Source organism: Trachinotus anak, unplaced genomic scaffold (genome assembly GCF_046630095.1).
Source record: "Trachinotus anak isolate AG129_WGS33_773 ecotype Australia unplaced genomic scaffold, CSIRO_AGI_Tana_v1 ptg000001l, whole genome shotgun sequence".
Classification (NCBI taxonomy): domain Eukaryota; kingdom Metazoa; phylum Chordata; class Actinopteri; order Carangiformes; family Carangidae; genus Trachinotus; species Trachinotus anak.
In genome coordinates, this window is record NW_027273852.1 from 7111135 (window position 1) to 7133726 (window position 22592).

Here is a 22592-nt window from a genome sequence, read left to right on the forward strand (position 1 = left end):
TACGTCACTTCCTGCGCGGTAGAAACCGAATCCACCAGCAAGTTGACAACTAGCGTCAAACTAGATGTTAACTTCGTACAAGCTTTGCATTTAGCCGTCTGTAGGTCACAGTGTTGGTCACCGGACCGCCCACGAATGACTGCTCAGGTGTTTACAACCACTGTGACGCTGCCGATTTATTTAGTTGATAAGTTTGACTGTTTACGCCCAGGTTAGCATAGTTAGCTGCTGCCATTAGCGGTGGAGGCAGCAGTGCAGTAAGTTGTTGCGTCGTAGTTGTTCTGAAGGGACACATGGGTCTCCATGGATCACATGTTTGCAGGTAACTAAACGTGTTGGCTAGCTGTGACTGGCAGTCATCTGAATTTGAGCTAGTTATCTTTAGCTGTGAAACAGCAGTATGTCTAATCAGCTGACTGCAGAGCAGCAGCGAAAGATTGAGGAGAACAGGCGGAGGGCTTTAGAAAGACGAGCCCAAAGACTTGGACAGACTGTCAGCACCGATAAGCAGATCTCAGATGGATCCAGCAGTACTTCATTACAGATACAGCCCCCTAAACAGAGTGTGGCTCCGAATCCTGCTGCCCTCTCCCATCACAGAGACACATCTAGCTCAGTCTCTGCACCAAAACGGTTTATTCCACCCCCTCAAAAAGAGCCACCGAGCTTCAACAACCAAAGACAAGGTCCAAAGTATCAGCACTCATCTGGGACTGGCACGCAAACCAACCTCAGTACGCTGTGTAACTCTGCTTCTTCGATACAGGTGAGATTTAATTTTATCGTTCATTATTTGGATGAAATGCAGCTCATTGTTTTTACGAATGCCATTCACTGTCTTTCTGTCTAGATACAAGTTATTGACCCACTTCCTCAGACAAGACCTCAACATGTAAGCAGTCCCATCTTGTCTGGTGTGGGAAGCACGGGTGTGAAACCAGCTCAGCCCAAACCTAACCTGACCTCCAGCAGCTCTGGTGGTGCCGTTGGCTCATTCTACAAGCAAGCAACTAGTAAACCTGCCCAAACATCTGTGGCACAGCTTCCCTCAAATTCCTCAACTTTGAATGCTGTACCTGCAAAAAAGCCTGCCATCTCTGCAAGAGGAAAATGTGTACTTCATACAGAGGGCCGGTTCAGAGTAGAAGTGGGCTACCACGCAGAGCTTATTGCTGTTTTCAAATCCGTCCCCTCCAAGAACTATGGTAAGTATCTGCCCATGTAAATATATTGTTTTGAGTCCGAGTCTTGGTGGTGGTTTTCTTCTTTTTTTAAAGGTTAGCTATATAAACCCAGTCAGTAGCGATACATTTCAAGAAGTGGGACCGGAATAAAAATTCTTGGGCAGCACCACACATTCAAAACTGAGCTGCTTTTTAAACACAATGTTTAAGACAGACAAGATGACAAAAACTGTCAAAACTGGTTGGGTTCATTCACAATTTCAGCTCAGACCAAATGAATAGAACATTCAATAGCTTAAGTAGGTGCTGCAGCATGAGTCAAATAGTATCAAACTTCAATAGTTTTTGAGTACTAACTTTCTGTGTTGTGTTCTGAAGCACCTGGTATGGTAATTTTCAAATAATAGCAAGCCTTAGTGCTACAGTGCATCTGTGCACATAATCAGGATAATGTGTGAGGCTAAATAAATACTGAATTACTCAACTCATCACTGTAAAAGCAATAAAGACTCCTATCTACTGACTAAGGCTTCAGAATTATCTTTTATTTAATATGCCAGGCACACAAATCTTTCGCCCTTGCATTATCAGTTTTCCAAACTTCAATACCAGACTCCAAAATGTAATTATTCTGCACCATATGTCTGGTTTTGTATGATCATCTGAATCTCTGCACCGTCCTCTGGGATAATAAAGTTGATAAAGTGTTCTACTCTGTTTCAGACCCACCCACAAAGATGTGGAACTTCAGCCTGGAGGACTATCAACAGCTAAGTGCGTACATTTTGGAAATATTCATGATCATTTTTTTCTCAGGAGTAGCCTAAATTTGAAGGGCATGATGGGATATTTATCTTGTCTGGGTTGCAGTGGAGGAGGCAGCCTCCATTGCCTCTGTGTCTTTGAGGCCTCTGGAGGGGATGGAAATGGTGGATGTTGCAGCAGCCACCAGCCGAGCTCGTAACGGTGCAGCACTGGCAGCGCTGCTGAAGCTGTGTAACGGCTGGCAGAAACCTGGGGCCATTCTGCAGGGCCAGTGCATCCTGGTGTCTCCGACAAAGTTTGAGGTTGACATTGGTTACCATGTCGATGTCATCGCAGCATTCAAGCAAATGCCAACAAAGAACTATGGTAACAGTAACTTCATGTGATTAATATCCTTTTTTGTCGTGTTGACAAAAAAAAAGCCTTTATGGGTGTGAGCTTTTATCATGATGTTTTACATTTTACCGCTTCTGGTCCTGAATTTTTTTGTTATTCTTTTGTTTGTGTGACAGACATGAAAACAAGAAAGTGGAGCTTTTCACTTGAGGATTACAAGAGACTCAGTGAGTAACAACGTTTGCTTTATTTAGCAGGTTTATCTCTGTGCTTGTCTCTGTTACATTTGCCATCTTGTCTGACCGTGCTGTGTTCCATACCCAGTGGATCTCCTCAGTGGGATAGCAGCAGTGGAGGTGGAGCCTCTGCCCAGGGCAGTAATCCAGGCTTTCTCTGCCAGGTTTGACGGGACTGAAGCCAGGTCTTTAGACGTCCCTGAGGCAGACCTCTCCGGCATCGACCCCTCGCTCACCCGCAGCCTTATGCCCTTCCAGAGGGAGGGAGTCAAGTAGGTGTTTTTGAACAGCCATTTGTGCTCTTACTGCATGATGTAGCCAATAACTCAATCCCAGAAGACAGCTATTTATCTGTAATTTACTTGGTCTTGTGCAAATGAAGAGGTGCTTATCATAATAAGTCAATGTTTGTGAGCCATTCTTCGGTGCTATCAAATTTGTCAATTAGAAGGGTTTGATCAATGGGACTTCCACTTACTGTCCTGCTGTAGCTTTTCATTTTGGCATTTGTTTGTGTCCCTGTAGTTTTGCAGTCTCCAAACAAGGCCGACTCCTCCTGGCTGATGATATGGGCCTGGGAAAGACAGTGCAGGCCATCTGCATAGCAGCCTACTACAGGAATGAGTGGCCCTTACTGGTAGTGGCTCCCTCCTCTGTACGATTCACCTGGGCTGAGGTAATGACAGTCAACACTGTTTCTGTTGCTCCAAGGCAACATTCACATGTTTTAGTTTTAAAATGCATTGCCTGTGCTATGTTTACGCCTGACATCCATACTACTCTGGAGTTTTCAAGGAAAAGCTGCTCCATTTTATTTTGAAAACTCTAGGTTTGCGTTTTAGTCTGGATGGGCAGAAATGGAAACTTTTTGGAATCAATGTTGCAGACACCCACGTTTGCTCTCTGATTGGTCTTATCAGTCATGATATATCCTCCTAATCTGTGTTTTCTTAAACACCTTATACGTGCGTGGTATTTGCAGTAACGGTTCCACCTTGTTGTCGGTCCAAACAAAATAATCTCCGGTCTTATTTTTCAGTATCAGTGTAGTATTTCCTGCTACTTAAGCAACAAACTACAAAGTAGACAATCTGCTTCCTGTTTAAACCGGCACGCACATGTTCAGTGTACGTGAATATTCATGTGTTTTCAGGCATGTTAGCATGGACAGAGATTATTTCTGATACAGAGCTAAAATGCTCATCTGTTTTCGTTATAAAACGCAGTTTTAAATAGAAAAAGCATTAGTGTGGACATTGCCCAAGTTGTGTGCGTGGAAGAAAAGTAGCTCATTATTTAGTAGGTGATGGAGTTTATCACTTTGTTTCCATTTAATGGTGTCATTATCAGTCTGCATTAAGTCAGCAGGCACCGTCTAAAGGAGATCCTTCTAGTCTCCTCTGACAGAGGCTCTGCCCCACACATTATAATGCGGGTTTCTGCTCAAAGCTCTCCACATTTGAGAAATGTTAATACTGTTCCCCAAGGACTACTTGCACTGTTAGGTACTTTATCTTCAGTAGGGAAGATAGTAGTATTGAATTTCATGCCTCCATTTCTCTGTCTCATGGGAGCAGATGTATAACTTCAATTGTGAAGCATTGGTTCATGATGGAGATGCTAATAGAGCTTATTCATTTGGCAACTTTGTTGAATTCTCTCTCGCTGATACCTGCTTTTCCTGACTTTAAAGCTTGAAATATATTGTTTACTAGTGTTGCAATTGACAACTGTTTTCATTATGATTAATCTGCTGATTATTTTCTCAAATCACCTGTTAATTGTTTTGACTGTAATATCTCACAACATAAAAAAATATGCTCGTTAGGCAAGCAAGGTCAGAGCCCAAGGTCCAAAACACAAAGATATTCAGTTTACTATTCATGTATGTATCCTCACATTTGAAAAGGGGAATCAGCAGCATGTTCACTTGAAAACTGAAATGATTGATTATCAAAATAGTTGCTGATTAATTTTTTGTCAGTCCAACACTTTCCATCACTTTTTTTAGCCTTTTTCTGGGCTTTTATTTAAAAGCAGACAGTAGATCAGCAGACAGGTGAGCGCCACTGTGGCTCATACCACAAAGCCACAGTGGCGCCCCCATACTTGGGATCACTGAAATGTTAGTGTGCCTTTGTCCCCGTTTTCCTTCTACAATTTCAATACTTTCTAATTTCAGAGGTCATCTCAGGTTTCAGATTTTTTTCAGAAAGTGTCTCTCATGTGCTGTAGCATCTATTCTCTGCGTAACTTGCAGCAGCATTAACAGGCTGCACTAACAGTACATTTTCAAAAGGCCTTCTGTTATTGACAAGACAAGACAGTCTGTTCTCTAAATAGATATCTTGGATCAAATACAGTCCCCCAATCAGGAGTTGGAATCACAGAGCAGAGTTTAGTCACAGGATGTTGTCCTATTAAAGGACACTTAGTCTGTCTGGCTTGGCTCTTAGTCTTGAGCATTTGGCCAAATCTACTGCAAAGCATGAGAGCTATAACTTTGTGAGTTTAAGCCAGGTTGACAGGCGAATGGAGAGCATGTAAGTGAACTGTCAGAGACATTTGGGCCACAGTTAACATTTTTCCAAATCACATGATTGGTTGTTCATACATGGAAACACAGTGATAGTAGTTAGGATGAATAATTAGTGATAAATGAAATTCACACCAGCTGTCAGCCATCAAATTACTGTCTATGATGTTCCTACCAAATTTCAGAGATTCAGAGAAAATCTGGGGAGTTCTGTTTCACTCTGCACCTCTGATGTCAGTATTATCCATGTCTGTAGGCCTTCACACGCTGGCTTCCCTCCCTGAGTCCTGACAGCATCAACGTGGTGGTGAAGGCCAAAGACAACCTGCGGTCGGGTTTGGTCAACATCATCAGCTACGACCTGCTGAGCAGGATGGACAAGCAGCAGCCAGGAAACCCCTTCAGTGTTCTCATCATGGTCAGCAGTGTGGTTGGACTGTGTATTGTTTAGACATGGCTCCTTAATTCTGATTCACTTCAGTCAGTTGACTAATTGATTGATCTTAGAAACAGTTTTGCCCTTTAAAGCAGTTATGTTGTAAAATGTGTGTTTTTGTTGTTCTGTGCAGGATGAGTCCCATTTTCTGAAGAACATAAAGACCGCTCGTTGCAAAGCGGCATTGCCTCTGCTGAAGGTGCTTTTCTTTCTCTTCTCTTTCATCTAAATTTGTGTTTGGATTCATAATTTTACATCCTAAGCCTAAGAAGTAATGTTTTTACTTGTTATTTGTGTCACCTGGCTCAGCAGGATATGTAAAAAAAAAAAACATTAAAAGAAGCAGATCCCAGAATGAAAGTGTTTGTCTAACTTCGGTAGAACTTTGCTGAGTAAAAGTTGCGAGGAATGTTTCCTTTACATTAGGACACAAATCAGATTTCAGCATGTTCCAGTTTTTTCAAGCAAAATTATTCAGATAATTCATTAAAACTTTTGGAGCGAGCCCCAGATTTACATAAAATTGGCAGGGAGACAGACCTTGGGCCCTCTGAACAATTGATTAGATTTTCAAAGCAAACCAGATCTGGGATTTCTGCCACCAGACAATTATCTTTTTTTTTTTTTTTCAACTTTAACTAAACAAGTCTTGTCGTTATGTGTGCAATTAAACCAAAAAAATCAACCGTCCATTCAAATGTAAACACCAGGGTTGTGTCACCAGTAATACATTAAAATAGATACTTTGTGCACACAGACAAACATCAGATTACAGAAGTTTTATATATATCAGTTGAGCGAGAGAATGTGTCTTCTTAAGCAATACTGTTAACCTCTCATTATAAGATCAGTATTACTGATTGAGCCTCTGAGTGACCGGCTGGATGTCCTGTATAGTGGTAGAGCAGTTAAACTAGATCAGTGTTGGCAGAGGGGGGCACTCTCTGAAGAGTTTCAAATTTTAATTCAAATTTTAAATCCTGTAAAACAGTTGTTTCACTGTGCAAGTATCCAGCACAGAAGCTGATGGGGTCACTGTACTAATGCACAATCACCACTGTGTCGCTGTATTTAGAGGTACATCATTGCTTCGTATATGTAGTGTACATGAATGTTGGCTGGGAACAGATCCAAGAACAAACCAGAAGCCAAAACATTGCAGCATTTGGCTCATGGTTGGGTTTAATTTCTTGCTCTGTCACCTACAGCCTATCAGCAGTGGTCTGATCAGAGTTGTTTTTTTTTTCATCCTCAGGCAGCAAAGAGAGTTATTCTTCTGTCTGGGACCCCTGCCATGTCTAGACCCTCTGAGCTCTACACCCAGATTCTGGCTGTCAGACCTACTCTCTTCCCTCGCTTCCATGAGTTTGGGATTCGCTACTGTGATGCCAGACAGGTAGCCTACGTCTCATTTGTTCAAGTGTGATTCTTAATGCTGCTGAGCTGTAATTCCAGGACACCTCAGAGAACAGAGAGCACTTCAGATGAGGGATTAGCAAAAATGTATTTACGTGCAGTGCTTACAGTGTATAGTCTTCAGCTCATTGAAGGAGGTGTGCATTCAGGTGGTAAAATTTGACAGGTCTGCTGACAAGTACTGAACATTAGGATTATAAAGGTAAATTAGTGCACTTTAAAGCCAGTTTATGTTGGTGCAGAGTGATTTTAGTGAGCTCAACAGGGAACACGCTGCATGATTTAAAGGTCAATTATCTCCTAATTTGGCTGATGATGACTAATTTTGAAGACCATGGAAAAATCTTATCACGGGACATGTTTCATTTCTGTGTCTAGAATCTGGGCTTTTCTGTAACGATCCCTAGTCCCTGGTTTGACTTTAATGAAAACAAATTCCAGTATAAGATAAAAAGACCCTTTATGCATATTCACCTCCAGCTTCAATGGTCTAGCTATCTGCCACAAGTCAGCTTTACCTCTGTCTGTCCATGACTGCTTCCCTTCCTATTATTATCCAATATTATCCCCCATCCATTATTTTCTGAATTACTTTCTTCTGCTTCTGTCTCCTTCCAATCCTCTCCAGATGATTTGGGGCTGGGACTACTCAGGCTCCTCTAACCTTGGCGAGTTGAAACTGTTACTGGAGGAGTGTCTGATGTTGCGCCGTCTCAAGTCCGAAGTCCTGTCCCAGCTTCCAGCTAAACAGCGCAAGGTTGTCACGGTGACAATAGATGGTATCAACACTCGCACAAAAGCTGCTCTGTCAGCTGCTGCCAAGCAGTTGTCCAAGGGACACCGCAACGTAAGTTACGAATGTTTCCTGGAAAAACTAGAAACATGACTCTAATTAGGTTTTTGAAAAATAGATATTCACAAAAACCTAAAAAAACAGTATCTACAGATATATGCAATGTTGCAGTTGTCAATCAACCAATTTTTTGCTTTATTTGCAAGAAATATCCAAATTTTTTCACTGTGAAATGGTGAAATTGTAAAAAGTGAAATACCAAAAATGCAACTTCAAAAATGAAGTATTACAGAAAACTGTAAGATCCTGTTGCACTGAAAGATGTCTTAAAAGTTTCCTTATAATCTCTACCAGATAATTTTATAAACCTCAGAGTTGGCTCAAAATTGTATCTTCTTTACTTTTTAATTATTTAACACCCAAACTTGCTGATAAAATGTATCCAAAAGACAAACTTGAGATTACTAATAAATCAGATGTAGTAATCATAGCAGTGTAGTACCTGTTCATCGTACATATAGATACCCAGCAAGAGGGGATCACCATGTGAACTCACACAGATTTTAAAGGAGCTTTTAGTAGGTTTTGCTTTTGCTACTTAGCCAACATTAGGATAACCAGCTGTTTACTTACCAGTCCTCTACCAGGCAACAGCTTCGGCTATCGTTGTATTCACAAGAGGTTATAATACGGCATTGCCTCTTCAGGGCAGCCTGGATGCTCCAGTAACTTTGAACCAGAAAATGACGAGACTGCCAACTGGGCTGGAACTAGCTGGTTAGCGTGCTAACGTCAGCAGGAGAAAAGAAGTGATAAAAATGTAAGCGAAATGTGAGGGTTCCTTCTCACAGCTGGAGACAGCTCTCTGTGAGTAAATGAAAGATTTTAATGCTGATCAGCGTTTCTTCATATGAGTTACACATATATATAAAAAAATACCATGATACTGACCATACAGTATTTTAAACTAAATAAATGGGTTTTAGGTATATCACTTACTATATAAATCCCTAAACATTACACAAGTTCTCCTATTGGCTCAAAATGAAACACAATAGTATTTTTCTCAAGTGGAATCTGTGTGATTAAAAAGGCATCACAGGTAAGAAAAGGTTGACAAACCTTTGTTGAGCCTCGAGAAGTCAGATATATTGGTTTGGTCCTCTTCACATGAGTGCGTCCTTTCAGGCTTCAAACATACGCAAGTGCTTTTAAACCACCCAGAATGCTCCAGTGAGCCTTATTCGTGTTTATACACTCCACTGGGAATGAGCTGCTGAGCTTGATTGTGCATAATCACACTGCTCCCCAGAGTAATGGCAGTCTTATCAAATCATCAAACAGAACCTCCTGTCAGTTCTTATCTTGTGTCGTTCCTTATCCCTCTTTCAGAAAATAGCAGAGAAGGAAGCCCTCCTCATCTTTTATAACCACACAGCTGAAGCCAAGCTACAAGCTATTATGTAAGTACCGAGCCCTCAGTGGTGGGCATCAGTTATGACCACTCATCTTAGATTTGGTGAGTAGTGAGATTAAAATGTAAAACGAATCAATCTTTTGTCAGACCATTGTGATTTGTATTGGTTTCGAGATAATATGAAGAATTGACATGAAGATTGAGTATTTTAATGTGTTGCTTTGAAATAGTAGAGAGCTGTGTTGTTCCTGTCACTGGCAGGGAGTACATCACTGACATGCTGGAGTGTGGGAGGGAGAAGTTTCTAGTGTTCGCCCATCATAAGTCAGTTTTGGATCATATCACCTCTGAACTGGGGAAAAAGGTGAGTAAGACAAAGAGATGTTAGACTGTACGAAAGGTCATAGATGCCAAGTAATTCAACTGTGACATAAAAAATGTGCATTTAACTTTTCCCTGTAGCTCAGATGAAATCTTTTGTGGGAAGTCAGTTCTCAGGTGAACTCCATCAGTAGCTGCAGGGAACAAGTGAGGGCAAGTCTGAGCATATTTGAGCTTAATATTACTATTATGACTTATCATTATTGTAAGTTTTTATAAGGGTAGTGTTGTTAAATCAGTTTGTTGATGTCTTCTGACGTGCCACTTAAAACCATTTGGCTTGATAGTGTTTTAAGTGATAATTGATGGTTAGAAATTAAAATGGCCTTTCAATTCCTCTACAGAATGTCAATTTCATCCGTATCGACGGGACCACCCCATCAGCTGAGCGACAGCAGCTGTGTGAGAGGTTTCAGTACTCTTCCCAGACCTGTGTGGCTATACTGTCCATCACTGCAGCTAACATGGGTCTGACCCTGCACGCTGCAGACCTGGTGATCTTTGCTGAGCTTTTCTGGAACCCCGGGGTAAGCCATGACACGCTATCATGAAAATACTCCACAATTATTAGGGACACGGTTCATTACTATTTAGGTATCAATTTTGGTTCCAGCCCAACGTCTATCTCTTTTAGCCTGTTTTGGGTTTTAGGCCGATCTATATTTATTATGAGGCTGAGTCAGACGCTCTTTATTTGAACCTTGTAGCCACCAGTTTCTAGCTAAGGAAGCTATGGTAAAACATTTTTAGGTATCTACCAATGTCAAATAACAGACAGAGATCATCACAGAGTAAAACATTTAGCGGCTTAAGACACAGATATTTTTTTCTGGAGTTGGACAAGAGCTAAACTGAAGTTAAATATAAGTGAAGAGGACTTACATTCTTCATGTGGCCACGAATGTAATTCCAGATCAGTGTTACAGATATTCTGTGTCTTCTGGTTACATAAGTCAGATATGTCTTGCAAACATGTCAGTCATTATGTTTTTATAACCCTGTTGTATGATGTATTATTGTATCTGTCCATTTGTTTTTTTTTTTACTGTTGTCTAATGCCTTTAAAATACAACATCAAGGCTGCATATCTGCAGCTTCTGCCCTGTGTGACATTTTTTGTTAGTAAATTGTGGGAAACTCTTTTAAGATTTAGTCACTGAGGGGCGAGATCACACAGAAACAACCATTTCACATGGGAAAATAAGTCCACCTCTGTCTGTCAGGGGGGTCACTGCAGCTGCATGAAGGCAGAATATATTAACAAGAAACCTCAGATGCTTGTTTTTTGGGTTTTTTTTCCTGCAGGTTCTTATTCAGGCAGAGGATAGGGTGCACCGTATTGGACAAACCAGCAATGTGAACATTCACTACCTGGTTGCCAAGGGAACTGCTGATGATCACCTGTGGTATGTGTCAATCCCAAAATTCAAACTGTTTCCTCCCATATTCATCAGTCTTCCACTACTGCTGGCCAGAAAGCCAAAACTGAAACGGCAGGGGGTCAAGTTAATTTGGTGTCTCACATTCATATTGTAAGAAACAGTGGATTTTATTGTTTCTGCTCTATTATAATAATTTATTTATGTATTGATCCAGGCCAATGATCCAGGAAAAAATGAATGTCTTGGAGCAAGTGGGTCTGTCTGAGTCAAACCTCTCAGACAACGCACTGAACGCCAGCTTCCACTCTAAGGTACATTCTGCATATGCACATGAATAATGGATATATAATGCAGTTAAACAGCATTCATACATATACTTACATAGCTAAACCCAACATATGTCTGTAGATTCAGTCTTGAACCTGATTATTTGGATTTGTTCAGGACCCTAACCAAAGGAGCATCATGGAGATGTTCCAGAGATCTTTCACAGCAGATGACGACATAGACGAAGCCATCTTACTGGAGGCTGCAAATGACTGGGAGGACACTCCGCCTGGAAACAGTTCTGATCAACAACACGGCATGGTCGGGCAAAGCCCCAAAAGAGGGAGCATCAAGGACTATTTCAGCAGATGACTCGAATGAATTTTACTTTGACAAATTATTTTTACAGCATTTAGTTAAATTGTTACCGGAACAAGTCCTAGTTTTTCAGCCTATCATGACTGATGTGAACTTACTTTGTTTTATGCTTTAAAATAATGTTTTAAATGTTTTGACATGTAAAATGGAAGTCTAATAAACCTATGTATATATTTTTTGTTAATAAAGACTGTATTTAGTATCCTTCTGGAACCTGTACTTGACCTTATGTGACCTCTATGTTGACTTCTTATTTTAATGATTCCTTTGAACCTTAAGCAGTTCCTGAGGTTCTTCGTTACATCACTGATCATTCTGCCTTGTGTCTTTGGCATGATCCTGGCTGGGCGCCCACCTCTAGGGAGAGTAGCCACAGAACTAAATCATAGATATGATTATAGATAGTTTGACTTTGGACTGGTAAATATCTAAGCTCTTTGAGGTGACTTTGTAACCCTTTCAGCTTTATGCAAATCAGCAAGTCTTTTGAGATGTCCTTTTTGTGAAGCATGGTTCACATGAGCAGATGTTTCTTGTGAACAGCAAAGTCAAAATGTGTGAGTGTTTTTTTTTTTTATAAGTCAAAGTCTCTCTAACCCACACCTCCAATCTGGTTTAATTGATTGGACTCCAGGTTTGACTCGGGACTCCATTTAGCTTTTGTTCATGTTATACTTTTTCCAACCTACTCTGTGAATGTCTGAATGATGTATGGACAAGAACAATACAATGTTTTATGTGTTATTGGTACAAATATGTTCATAATTGTAACTTGGATGAAGATCTGACCATATTTTAAGACAAATTTATACATAAATGCAGGTAACTTCAGAGGGTTCACTTACTTTTTCTTTCTACTGTGTAAGCTGGTTATTCTCAACATTCATACAACTAATTTCACTCTAGAGCAATTTGCCCTCAATAATCAAACCACCCTGTCATTATCACGCTAACAGGAAAAATATCCAAGAATACCTCAGCCCAATCACTCACACATTACTCATTGTCACAGCAGTGTAGAAGTTAAAATTGATATCGACAGTCTATTGCAGGCAAGCCAAGAAAGACTGAACAGACAGTGATTTGGTGTTTTCCGGTTTCAGCAAAGTCTTCAGTGAACATTGAAATGATCAGCTTTGTGGTGATTGTATGATCCTGTTCCTAGACATGTACCCTACAACTGCTGTTGCGAGCCAAGGCTGTCTTTATGCCTTTAACTATTGTCAGCAGTATTAAGAGAACTCAATCCCGTGTATACAGGTACTCTTTTTCACTGGCTCAGGTATATGTGGTCTCAAAATACCACTTATAAAAGGTGGAAATGTAAGAAATGTAAGTCTTCTGTCATGATTCACAGAATGACATATTGTGATGTACCCATAATGTTGCACAAAAAGCCAATATTTAAAGAGAAAATATGCAGTGTTGATGATATGAAGAGTCCTCTGGTTCGTCACTCTCTCCTGGACTGCAAGAGTTCAAACTACGGGTCATCTGCAAAACAAAGGAGGATGATTAGATCACCTGTTCTGGATGACAGCAAAGACAGCTCCTGCACATTATGCAACCGTTAAAAGTGGATGCGTTGAATGGTTGAAATTCATCAGCCAAAGAACTTGCACAGGAGCAGCATTTTGTCTCCATAATTAGACATAATGGGATTGCAAGAAGGTGATGCACATTTGCATTGAATTTCTCCTCGACAGTCACAGCGCAGCTGGTCAAGATTTATTTCACTCTAGACCAAGAGGCACTAAGAGCAGGTTGTTTCTCCATTCCAGCTGCTGACGGTGACATTATTGAGATAAGTAACATCAGTTTTCTCTGAATCAGGAGAGCCACCTCTTCTTGCTCAAGCCATCTGAATTGTATTGAGAGATGCATCTACCTGTTTGCCACTCTCAGTTCCCAGGACATATTGCAGTAATTGCTTTGTCCTTATTCAGGTGATGGATCCCCCGGAAAATGCTGCCTGTACAGAGGTCTGGCCGAATTGAGAAAGTGGTGGTGTTTGTAGGCATTCCCCGTCAAAAGTAGAACATCACCAAACAGCTGACGAGGGTTTAAGCATCAGAATTCGCCTGGTACAAGATTCAGTACATTTTGTGATATGCAACTTAAAAACATAGATGGAAAAATGGCAGAGAGGTCCAGGTTATCAGTGAATATATCCATATAGTTAACATTTATTACCACATATCCAGTGGTGGCGTTAATACCTGGTTTCCACTATTTACAACTTGCAATGGTTTTTCAGTGGTCTTATTAATGTGATATAATTACTGTTGACTGACGACCAGTACCTTACAAAACTGATGAGGATTGCCTGTGTTCAAACTGACTGGCACACAATGGATTGTGGGATTCTTAGGCGTTCAAAGGCATGTAATGGCTATGTACTGTATGTTGTCATTTATCTTTGGATATAAATCTGATTATATTCAGGCTTGACACACAGACTTGGAAAGATCATGGCCTTTAGCTGGGACAGCTTCTTTTTGCACAGTGCATACCTTCATGTTGTTATGTTGTTATCAGACATTTCCTCAGCTGAAGATCTTGATATTTCTGTGTTTTCATCAGCAGAATTGTCTTGCTCTTTTGCTGAAAAATTTTAGTACAGAATTAATCATTTCAACCATAAAAAAATTCAACCATAGAAATATCATTTCCAGCAGGAGCAAGGTATAAAAGCCAACAAAAACATTAAAAACATCAGAACAAAATTGCTATTTATATGTATCCAGATGGTGTGACAGATGGAAATGACTGTCGTACACATCATGTGATTACCTGAAATGGTTCTGTCAGACTCTCCATCACCGGTGAGCTCTGCATCTGAGCAGATGTCACCGAAGATAAAACGGATCTTCTCCTCTGCGTGCTGCTCATTCGAGGCACCGTGAACTGAGTTGTGGAGGATGTTGGAGGCAAAGCGGGCCCTCAGAGACATTGGGGATGTTGCCTTAGCTTGGTCAGGGTCTGGTGGGCCCATCATGGCCCTCCACTCCTCCACTGCATTTTCCTTTGTCAGGACAAGCATCATACAGGGCCCCCTGGAGCAAACAATGACGGGATGTTCATATAACAGACAGTCTTTGAGCAGTGTAAATGTCACTGTGTCAATGTCAAATGTCACAAGTCCAGGTAAAGCCTGACATGTATTCAGATGATAGTGCTACTGTAAAGACATCGTGTTGGATTATGAGTTGGCTGATACATATTGGCCAGTATAAGCAGTGACTGCTGACACATGTAGCTGATGTACCTCACCTTTTCCCTGTCAGTGCATTCAGCACTTTTCAAACACAGAGTGCAGGAGTGATGGACCTGCAAACCTACTTATTCGTTCTGTTGACTGGCAGTTCTGACTAATACAACCAAAGTTCAGCTTGTGTCCCTTGTTGCAAACATTACAAGATAATTATTGACCAACATAATGCAATTACATTGTCAAGAGCCACAACAGGACACCTTTTAGTATTACAATAAGCAGCATTTGACTACACCTTCCCACTAAGCAATCATTTGGTGAATTGTAGGCAAAATGTGTCCAGATGTCTGAGTTAAAGCTGGGCTACATTTGGTTGAAATGTGCATGTTTTTTAAGCTGTCTATATGTGTGTGTGTGTGTGTGTGCGTGTGTGTGTGTGTGTATGTGTATGTGTGTATGTCATCACTAGATTTCAACACTTAGCAGAGGCCTGCTTCAAAATGCTACTGAAACAATATGACATTTAATCTCAATTATACCAGACCACATTCGACTCTAAAAACATACGTTTTAAATTTAATTTAGCCCATTTTAAACCTCCAAACCTCTAAATGAGAACTGATTTGTAAATAATCAAATGAGCGTTTTCTGGGAGATAATCTAAATACATTGTAAGAGATAAAGTATTTCCTTAGCTAACTTGAAAAATATTCTACGATGATCAGAATATACATCTACAGAGTTTCCCCGGTGTCCAAGCGATTAAGGCGAACCACGAATTCTAACCCGCAATGTCCCTGTTCTGCATCTGGTTGGTGACCTTTGTTGCATGTCACTCCCCATCTCTCTCCCCTCTCATTTCCAGTCATCTCTTACTCTCTAATAAAGGCAGAAAATGCCAAAAAACAACAAAACAAAAACGAACATAAAGTAAAATTAAACCTAGACCTGAGCTGATATTGAGGCATAGTGACAATAAAGGTAGTTTCCCTGGCTGAAGTGCCCAGCTGTACCCATCTCTCTGCCCATTGTGTCCGAGCAGTTGTGTAACAACCAAGTGAAGGGGCTAATCGGAGCGGAAGATAACTCTAAAATCTAGATGTGCAGTGGAACAAAGAATGAAATTGAGATGGACTTCCTAGCCACTTGCCTGAGGCTGCCTTGATTCTAAGCTGCTAAGATTACTGCTAAAAGTACTGATAAAACTTGCAGCAGCTACAGGGATGAGGGCTGGTCTGCTGTGGTCACTCCTGTGTCTGTGTACGGGGACAAACTAACCGACACATGAATTCCACCAGCTGGCTGAAGAAAGGCTTCCCCCTGTGTTCTTTGTAAAACTCTGCAGCCATTTCCCTCGACAGCACTGCCTCCTTCAGCTGTGTTACAGAGAAACCACTGGCATGGATCTCCTCCAAAATTTTCTCTGATATAGGGAACAGAAGAAATATTAGAAGCATGGTATCAATATCTGTGCATCTATATGAACAAAAGTAAATTTGAACATTTCCATATTGTTCTAAATAAAGAGAAAGGACCTCTGTGTTCCTCCATGGCATCAGGTTTGATCACTGCCAGTGTCCGCTGTTTAGGGAAGAAGAAGTTGATCTCTTGCTCTGCCTCTTCAGGGCTTGCACTGCCATGTAGCTGGTTGATGGGCTCGTTCTCCACAGAAAACTGGGCCCTTAGACTGAGTGAAGAGGGTTACAGAAGTCAGAATTACAGGTTTGATTAAGCTATTGATCTTTCACATTTTTTAAGAAAGTCGAGTGAACAGTCGAGTGAAAGTCGAGTGGTTTGGAGGTGGAGAGAGATGACATTAAAAGTGATTGTTGAATTTCAATGCAAAAAGGTAAGACTTTCCTGTCTTTATTCAAACATTTGTGTATAATAACTTGGAAAATATGACATGTTTAAAAAGAGGGGAGGGTATGACAAGCTGTCGGATCGATTAGCAGTGAAAACTCTAACGCTCATTTCAGTGTGTGAATGAATAGATCCACACTTCACTCACCAAGCAGGACTCTCCTCTTTGGCTTTATTTACATCAGAAGGACCAAGGATGTTCTTCCAGTGATGGACAGCCTCTGCTCTGGCTAAAGCCAAAGCTAGTACCGGCCCACTGTAAAGACACACACATGTTGAATAAACTTTTGCAGTAGCATACTCCTCTTAATATATTTTTTTCAGAGCATGTGTAAGTTACCTGGTCATACTTCTTAGCAGTGCAGGGAAGTAGTCCTTGTCAACATGTTGGAAGTAAAACTGTCTGACCTGCTCCTCTGACAACATCACCTCTCTTTGGAGCGCCACTGTGAAACCTGCCTTGTGGATTTGGGCCAGGATGTCTTCTGCAGAACCACAGATATGAACTGTGTCATTTACAGTATTAATACAGACAGTTCCTTCCATTATGAAAGTGTGACCATTTTTTTCTGCAGTGATACATTAACAATTATGCAAATGCACCTGTGTCATTCAACACCTTTGCTGAAGGAATTATGGAGCAGTCCCACTATAGTAATATGAACCACCTTTGTGTATCTGTATTTGCACACGTGTGCACTTGTGTTTGTGTGTTTGGCACGGACCCCACCTCTGTTCTCTCTGGCAATGTCAGGCCGGATAAGAGCCAGTGTCCTCTCCACATGCTCTTCCTCCCCATCCTGCTCTGTTACTGAGGCTGTCCTAAAGTTGGGGAAGAAGAAGGCGAGCTCCCTGCTGGCCTGGTCGCTGTCCTCACTACCGTGCACTGCGTTGAACAGTGTCTGTGTGCCGTATTGTGCCCGCAAGCTGCAGGAAGCCAGGGGGGAGAAAGGAGAAGAGAGCAGATGGTTGCTCTGCTGGTGCTCAACCAGAGAGAAGCATAATGTTTGGGTGTGTCTGGTGGAGCAGGCGAGAATGTGCTGTTTATTCTCTTTTCCAGACTTTAGACTGAGACTGTTTCACACTGTTGCAATCAACAGTGCATGAATAAGTGTCTATACAAACAAATATTTGTTTTTACAAAGACACAGGAATAATAATTTCATCATACTACATCTTACAGTTTTTAATATTTTTTTCTAAATGGATCATATGTATAATTTCAAGTAACTAATATAGACTGTATATAAAAAGGTAACTAACCTTTCTGGCTTTTCTCTCCTGGCTTCCTCTATGTCTGCTGGGCCAATGAACTCGCGCCATGCAGGTACAACATTGTCGGAGCCCTCCGCCTCAGACAGTACCAGAATATGGGAGGGACCACTGGACATAAACCGCACCAAGTCCTCAAAGCAAGCCTATGAATCATGATCACATACACACAAGCACACAGAGCGACAAGAGCAGACAGACACAGTATGTTACTGTAATGAACACATGGAACTTGGATCAGGTCCTTTTATGTCAGCCTGTGCTTCAGGTTTGAATTCTGGTTTTTACTCTGTAAAATCCATTAAACCTGTTTCTTGGAGGCTGTACATACACAGAGAGAGAAGAAGAGAAGAAAATGAGTATAAATTATTTTATAAAAGGCAGATACAACAAATATTCTACAGTACAAACCATGTACATCTTTATAATTTCATGAACATAACTGTTTTATCTAACCACACATATTTTGTATTTCTGAATCTCTAATCATGAAGTCTCAACACAAACAGCGCAATAAGCAAAAAATAAAATAAAAAAAAGCTGCTTACACAGCAGCTCTATTTTAAACCCTGTGCAGAGATGCAGATGGATGTGTGATGTATTGTGAACTCATTTAAATGATTTTTGCACTGGTCATGACTGTTCTCCCATTAGGATGTTGACTCAGAATTCAAATTGCCTACACTAACCTCACAAACATACACTGAACCCATCAGCAGTCTGACTGGTATGCCAATCTCTGCAATGAAATACAACCCCTATCATATATAATGCAGATATATCACATGTATCTGCATTATATGCACATTTTTGCTATTGTTATGTAATTCTATTTCTGTTTAATTCATTTCACTATACCTTACCTCTGCTGTTTTGTGTTGGTAAAAATTCTGAGCCTCAGCCTCGGTCAGTGTGCGTTCCTCATGGGCCAGGATCTCAAACCCAGCATCTTGAATCTAGCCAGGGGAGGCATAATGAAATAATGTCAGCAGGAAGGCTTGAGACAATCTTGTCTTCTCAGAATGTGAGCAGTGTTAGTCTCTGTGTACCTTCATAATGATCTCATTTGCCTTGCCGTGAGCAACAGCATCTGGTTTGATGATAGCAACTGTGTAGGATTTACTAGCAGGAACTACAGGAGAGGAGAGCAGCCTGAGTGATGATCAGGAAGGTTGATAAAATTCAAGATCGTACACAGAATAGCCGGCAGAAGATTGTAATCACAGTAATGACAATAATAATGCCAATGACAATAAAAAATTGACCAGAAATATGACTATATTGTTTCCATAGTACCAATTATGCTTTCATCATTTTCTGACTGTTGAGGCGCCTCCTCTTCTTCTTTCTTCTCATTATTCACCAGACCATCGTCTTTAACCTGACAGACACAACAAAAACCTATTAAAAACACTCAATCCCTAAACATGGCTATGGATGTAAAAGCTGTCAGAAAACTTGAAAAATGGCCATCTTGACAGCTCAAGGTGAAACATACAAATTGAATGTTTTGTCAAACTCAACTATCCAAAATCCATATTACTTGACATTCAGTTACTGTCATGTAAAACAAAGGCAAGCAGCATATTCTCACAAATTTGAGTTGCTGGAACCAGTGAATGTTTGGCCTTTTTGCTTAGCAGTGGGAACCCTTTACCAATTACATCGGAAAGCAAAAGGATTTGGCTGCAACTTAGTGTACATTGATTTATGTCCCCCTCTGAGTGCAACTGTCTGCACAGTTTATATAATCCCTTTTAAATCATACTCACTGCACAATTTCCGTCTGTGCCTGAGATACATCACATCTTGGCAACTATTTGCTACTTCAACAACTTTTTATTTTTCCTTTTTATTTTCTCATTGTATGCCAGCAGGTGTGTCGGGCTGGGGTGGGGTGGGGGTGGGGGTGGGGGTGAGGGTTGGGGCTGTTGACCTGTGTGGATTTGTCTATATATGTCTATATATATTATAATTGTTGTAAAATTTTAAAATAAAATAATAAAAGAAAGGAACAAGAGTTATTGATTCATTTTCAGTTGACTAATACGGCCCTTTTCACGGGACAAGATATTTTGATATGTCACAGTAGGAAAACCACAGGTGTCAATTATGAGATTAATTTCCATTTAGCTGCTTCACTTCATTGTGTATGCTGGCTCACTGCCACACTGTCGTGGTTTACCAGAACAGTCAAAGCTATATCATTATTAGCATCTGTGCTTGTCATACAGTACTATGACAAGTCAAGACAGAGGCTATTGTTTCAGCTCTACAATGAACATATGTGTGATGGGATAACTGTGTGTGAACGTGTGTGTGTCTTCGTGCTCACCACTTCGCGTTCACCACCTTGCTCCAGGACCAATTTCTCCTTGGCCAGTTCCTCTACAATCATCTTCTGAAGCAGAGGAGCATTGGCCCCTCGCAGCACAGCCACCAGCTCCCCACCCTGTTAATCCAACACAAAGACTTTCTTACGTTTTTTAACCGTTTTTGAATTAAATGTAATTTTGTGAGGTACAGAGATGCTTTGACTACAGAGGCTCATGAAAGCAATCTACAAAGAGACAAAAAAACACACCAACAACAAATAGATATAGAGTACAGCTCACGAATATACCCAATTCTGATAATAGGGAGTTAATAATAAACATAAATAATATGGTGAATTCTACATCACCACAAGAGAGGTCACAACGCTAGGCGGCCATGTTTCCTGGCCTACATTATTTGCGCCTCTGAGAATTAGTCAGGATGAAAAGGAAAAACAATACAAAAAATAACCAGATACATATGGAAATAAATCAGGTAACAATAAAATACTTACTGGCTCCCACTGGTGTAGACACAGTGGCTGAAGACAAACTTGTAAATTGAGTGCTCCTCTTCTACACTGTATTTTCCTCAACACACCACAATAATGTTTGTAACTGAGTGAAATAATAACATATAAAGTATGTGTGCTGTAATATAATGTGTGACTGTGAACACCTTTTTACTCTTTAATTCACAGTAAGAAAATTGTTGTTAACACCATTTTTCCCTAAAGTCAGCTCTGTCTCCCAGTCCTGTACCTCATAGGTACCCCGTATTTACAAAAAGTACTTGGAGTATTATTTATTTTTCCTGATTTCCTCTGAAATGCTGATGTTACTCCCTTGTTCCTCATGGTCTTATTTTCCTCCATGGTACCTATATCTAAGTAGAAGTAATAGTAAGTATTTTATTGGTACCTGATTCATGCAGAAATATTACACTGTTATTTGTGGATTGTATTATAAAATCCAGGACATTTTATGACAGAATACAAAGCACAAAAAGAGAAAACACAAAACCTTGAACACAGATTTTCTGTACAAACATACATACACATACAGCATATATGCACACACTGACCCCATAGAAGAGGAAGGTGGGCTCACATTTCCCTCGATATTTCTCCAAAGCATCTATGCTGTCTGCCTCGGCCTGCACCACACACAAACACACACATACAAATTTTGGGGTGCCTCCTCCTCACAACTTCAGGTTTCAATTTAAATTCTTCAGTTTTAAATTCACTGAGGGCTTACTGTGGCAAAATGTAATAGTTCATCACCCAGTTCGTTCTTTATTTTTCGTAGCAAACTAACCACAGCTCGACAGGGACCACACCACTGCTGGTGTACATCTACAACTGGAAGGAGACATGGTATGTTTTTAAGTATAAGAGAGAAGAGAAAGGAAGAGAGAGGAAAATTTGAGGATTGGTACAGTCATCCAATCTGCAGTAATCCCAGTGAACACAGAGGGGCAGCAGCATACAATAAATTACAATCATAATGTCAGAGCTCAAGCACAGACACGGTTTCTTTTAACTTGTTAAAAGCAGCAGTGTTGGACAGATACTTATTGTTGTGATGCTAAGTATCCACTTTTAACAGGACATAACAACAACTCTTTTATTTCTAAAGATCTTACCCGTTAAACCTTTGGTTGCAAGCATCTCCTCCCACTGTTCTTGATTTGTGATAGACGCCTGGGCAAGAAAACCCGAATTAGCATTAAGTTATGGCTTCATAAAGACAAATATACTTAAAAAATACAAGCTGGAGAAGGCTGTTGTAAACAGTACAGAAACCATGCTGTGTTTGCTGTCCAACCTGCAGACTCGCTTCTTTCTTCTTGCCTGCCATTTGATTAGCTCGTCAAATTAAATAGATGTATTTAAAATCAGTCAATCAAGCTATTAAGCCTCGTTTATTTATCTGAAATACTAATATGCGCAGTTGCTAATATGTCGAGTTAAAGAGCTCGGATGTTTGGCCCCCTGGTTGCTAAGCAACGGGCACTTCCGCTTTCCGGCAGACGGCAGGATGTTGTGTCGCTGTTAATTGACGTACCAAGGAAAGTCCTACTTACTGTTTGCTAATCACTTCAATCAGTTTAATAACATGTCATAATTAGCTAAGAGTGGGAGTAACAACTTACACATACACTGTATATAGGTCCTTACTGCAACTAGTATACAGGAAACAAAATTTTACCTCAGAGTTACCTGCAGATGTTCGACTCGGAGTGATATTCTTGCATTTATTTATTTATTAATTTTTTTAATCTTTTAATTTATTTATTTATTCCTTTATCCCCTCAGAAATTTGAACAAGCCCCTCCAATAAAAATAGGAGTACAGGGGCGGGTGTTTTTAGTCACCACTGGGACTTTTTTAACTCC

General features: G+C 40.5%; 2 protein-coding genes across 2 annotated transcripts; one reads left to right on the forward strand and one right to left on the reverse strand.

Moving 5' to 3' along the window:
• The first annotated feature begins 5 nt into the window (after positions 1-5).
• Positions 6-11734, forward strand: smarcal1 (SWI/SNF related, matrix associated, actin dependent regulator of chromatin, subfamily a-like 1). The gene is made up of 17 exons (XM_071466017.1): positions 6-766; positions 851-1205; positions 1908-1958; positions 2055-2315; positions 2462-2512; positions 2610-2793; positions 3047-3197; positions 5314-5475; positions 5627-5692; positions 6749-6889; positions 7538-7756; positions 9095-9165; positions 9381-9483; positions 9845-10027; positions 10806-10906; positions 11097-11193; positions 11327-11734. Exons 1-17 carry the CDS (start codon positions 401-403, stop codon positions 11519-11521), a joined length of 2757 nt encoding a protein of 918 aa, XP_071322118.1. The 5' UTR covers positions 6-400; the 3' UTR covers positions 11522-11734.
• nme9 (NME/NM23 family member 9) lies at positions 11483-22210 on the reverse strand. The gene is made up of 17 exons (XM_071466140.1): positions 22022-22210; positions 21840-21897; positions 21452-21555; positions 21276-21347; positions 20212-20328; positions 19173-19257; positions 18926-19008; positions 18740-18832; positions 17868-18022; positions 17335-17531; positions 16945-17089; positions 16753-16860; positions 16277-16428; positions 16020-16164; positions 14321-14583; positions 14041-14131; positions 11483-13021 (listed from the first exon to the last, which is right to left on the reverse strand). The coding sequence occupies exons 1-16, from the start codon at positions 22052-22054 to the stop codon at positions 14043-14045; spliced, it is 1899 nt and encodes a 632-aa protein (XP_071322241.1). The 5' UTR covers positions 22055-22210; the 3' UTR covers positions 11483-13021; positions 14041-14042.
• Positions 22211-22592: the final 382 nt, after the last annotated feature.

Bases quoted from the DNA above. Each gene is read 5' to 3' on its own strand.
- smarcal1 (XM_071466017.1), top strand. From the start codon at position 401: ATGTCTAATCAGCTGACTGCAGAGCAGCAGCGAAAGATTGAGGAGAAC. The intron at 3,198-5,313 runs GTAATGACAGTC...CCATGTCTGTAG, and splicing joins TACGATTCACCTGGGCTGAG to GCCTTCACACGCTGGCTTCC. The intron at 6,890-7,537 runs GTAGCCTACGTC...AATCCTCTCCAG, and splicing joins GCTACTGTGATGCCAGACAG to ATGATTTGGGGCTGGGACTA.
- nme9 (XM_071466140.1), bottom strand. From the start codon at position 22,054: ATGGCAGGCAAGAAGAAAGAAGCGAGTCTGCAG. The intron at 21,556-21,839 runs GTAAGATCTTTA...GTCTCCTTCCAG, and splicing joins TGCAACCAAAGGTTTAACGG to TTGTAGATGTACACCAGCAG. The intron at 14,132-14,320 runs GTAATCACATGA...AAAATTTTTCAG, and splicing joins GTCTGACAGAACCATTTCAG to CAAAAGAGCAAGACAATTCT.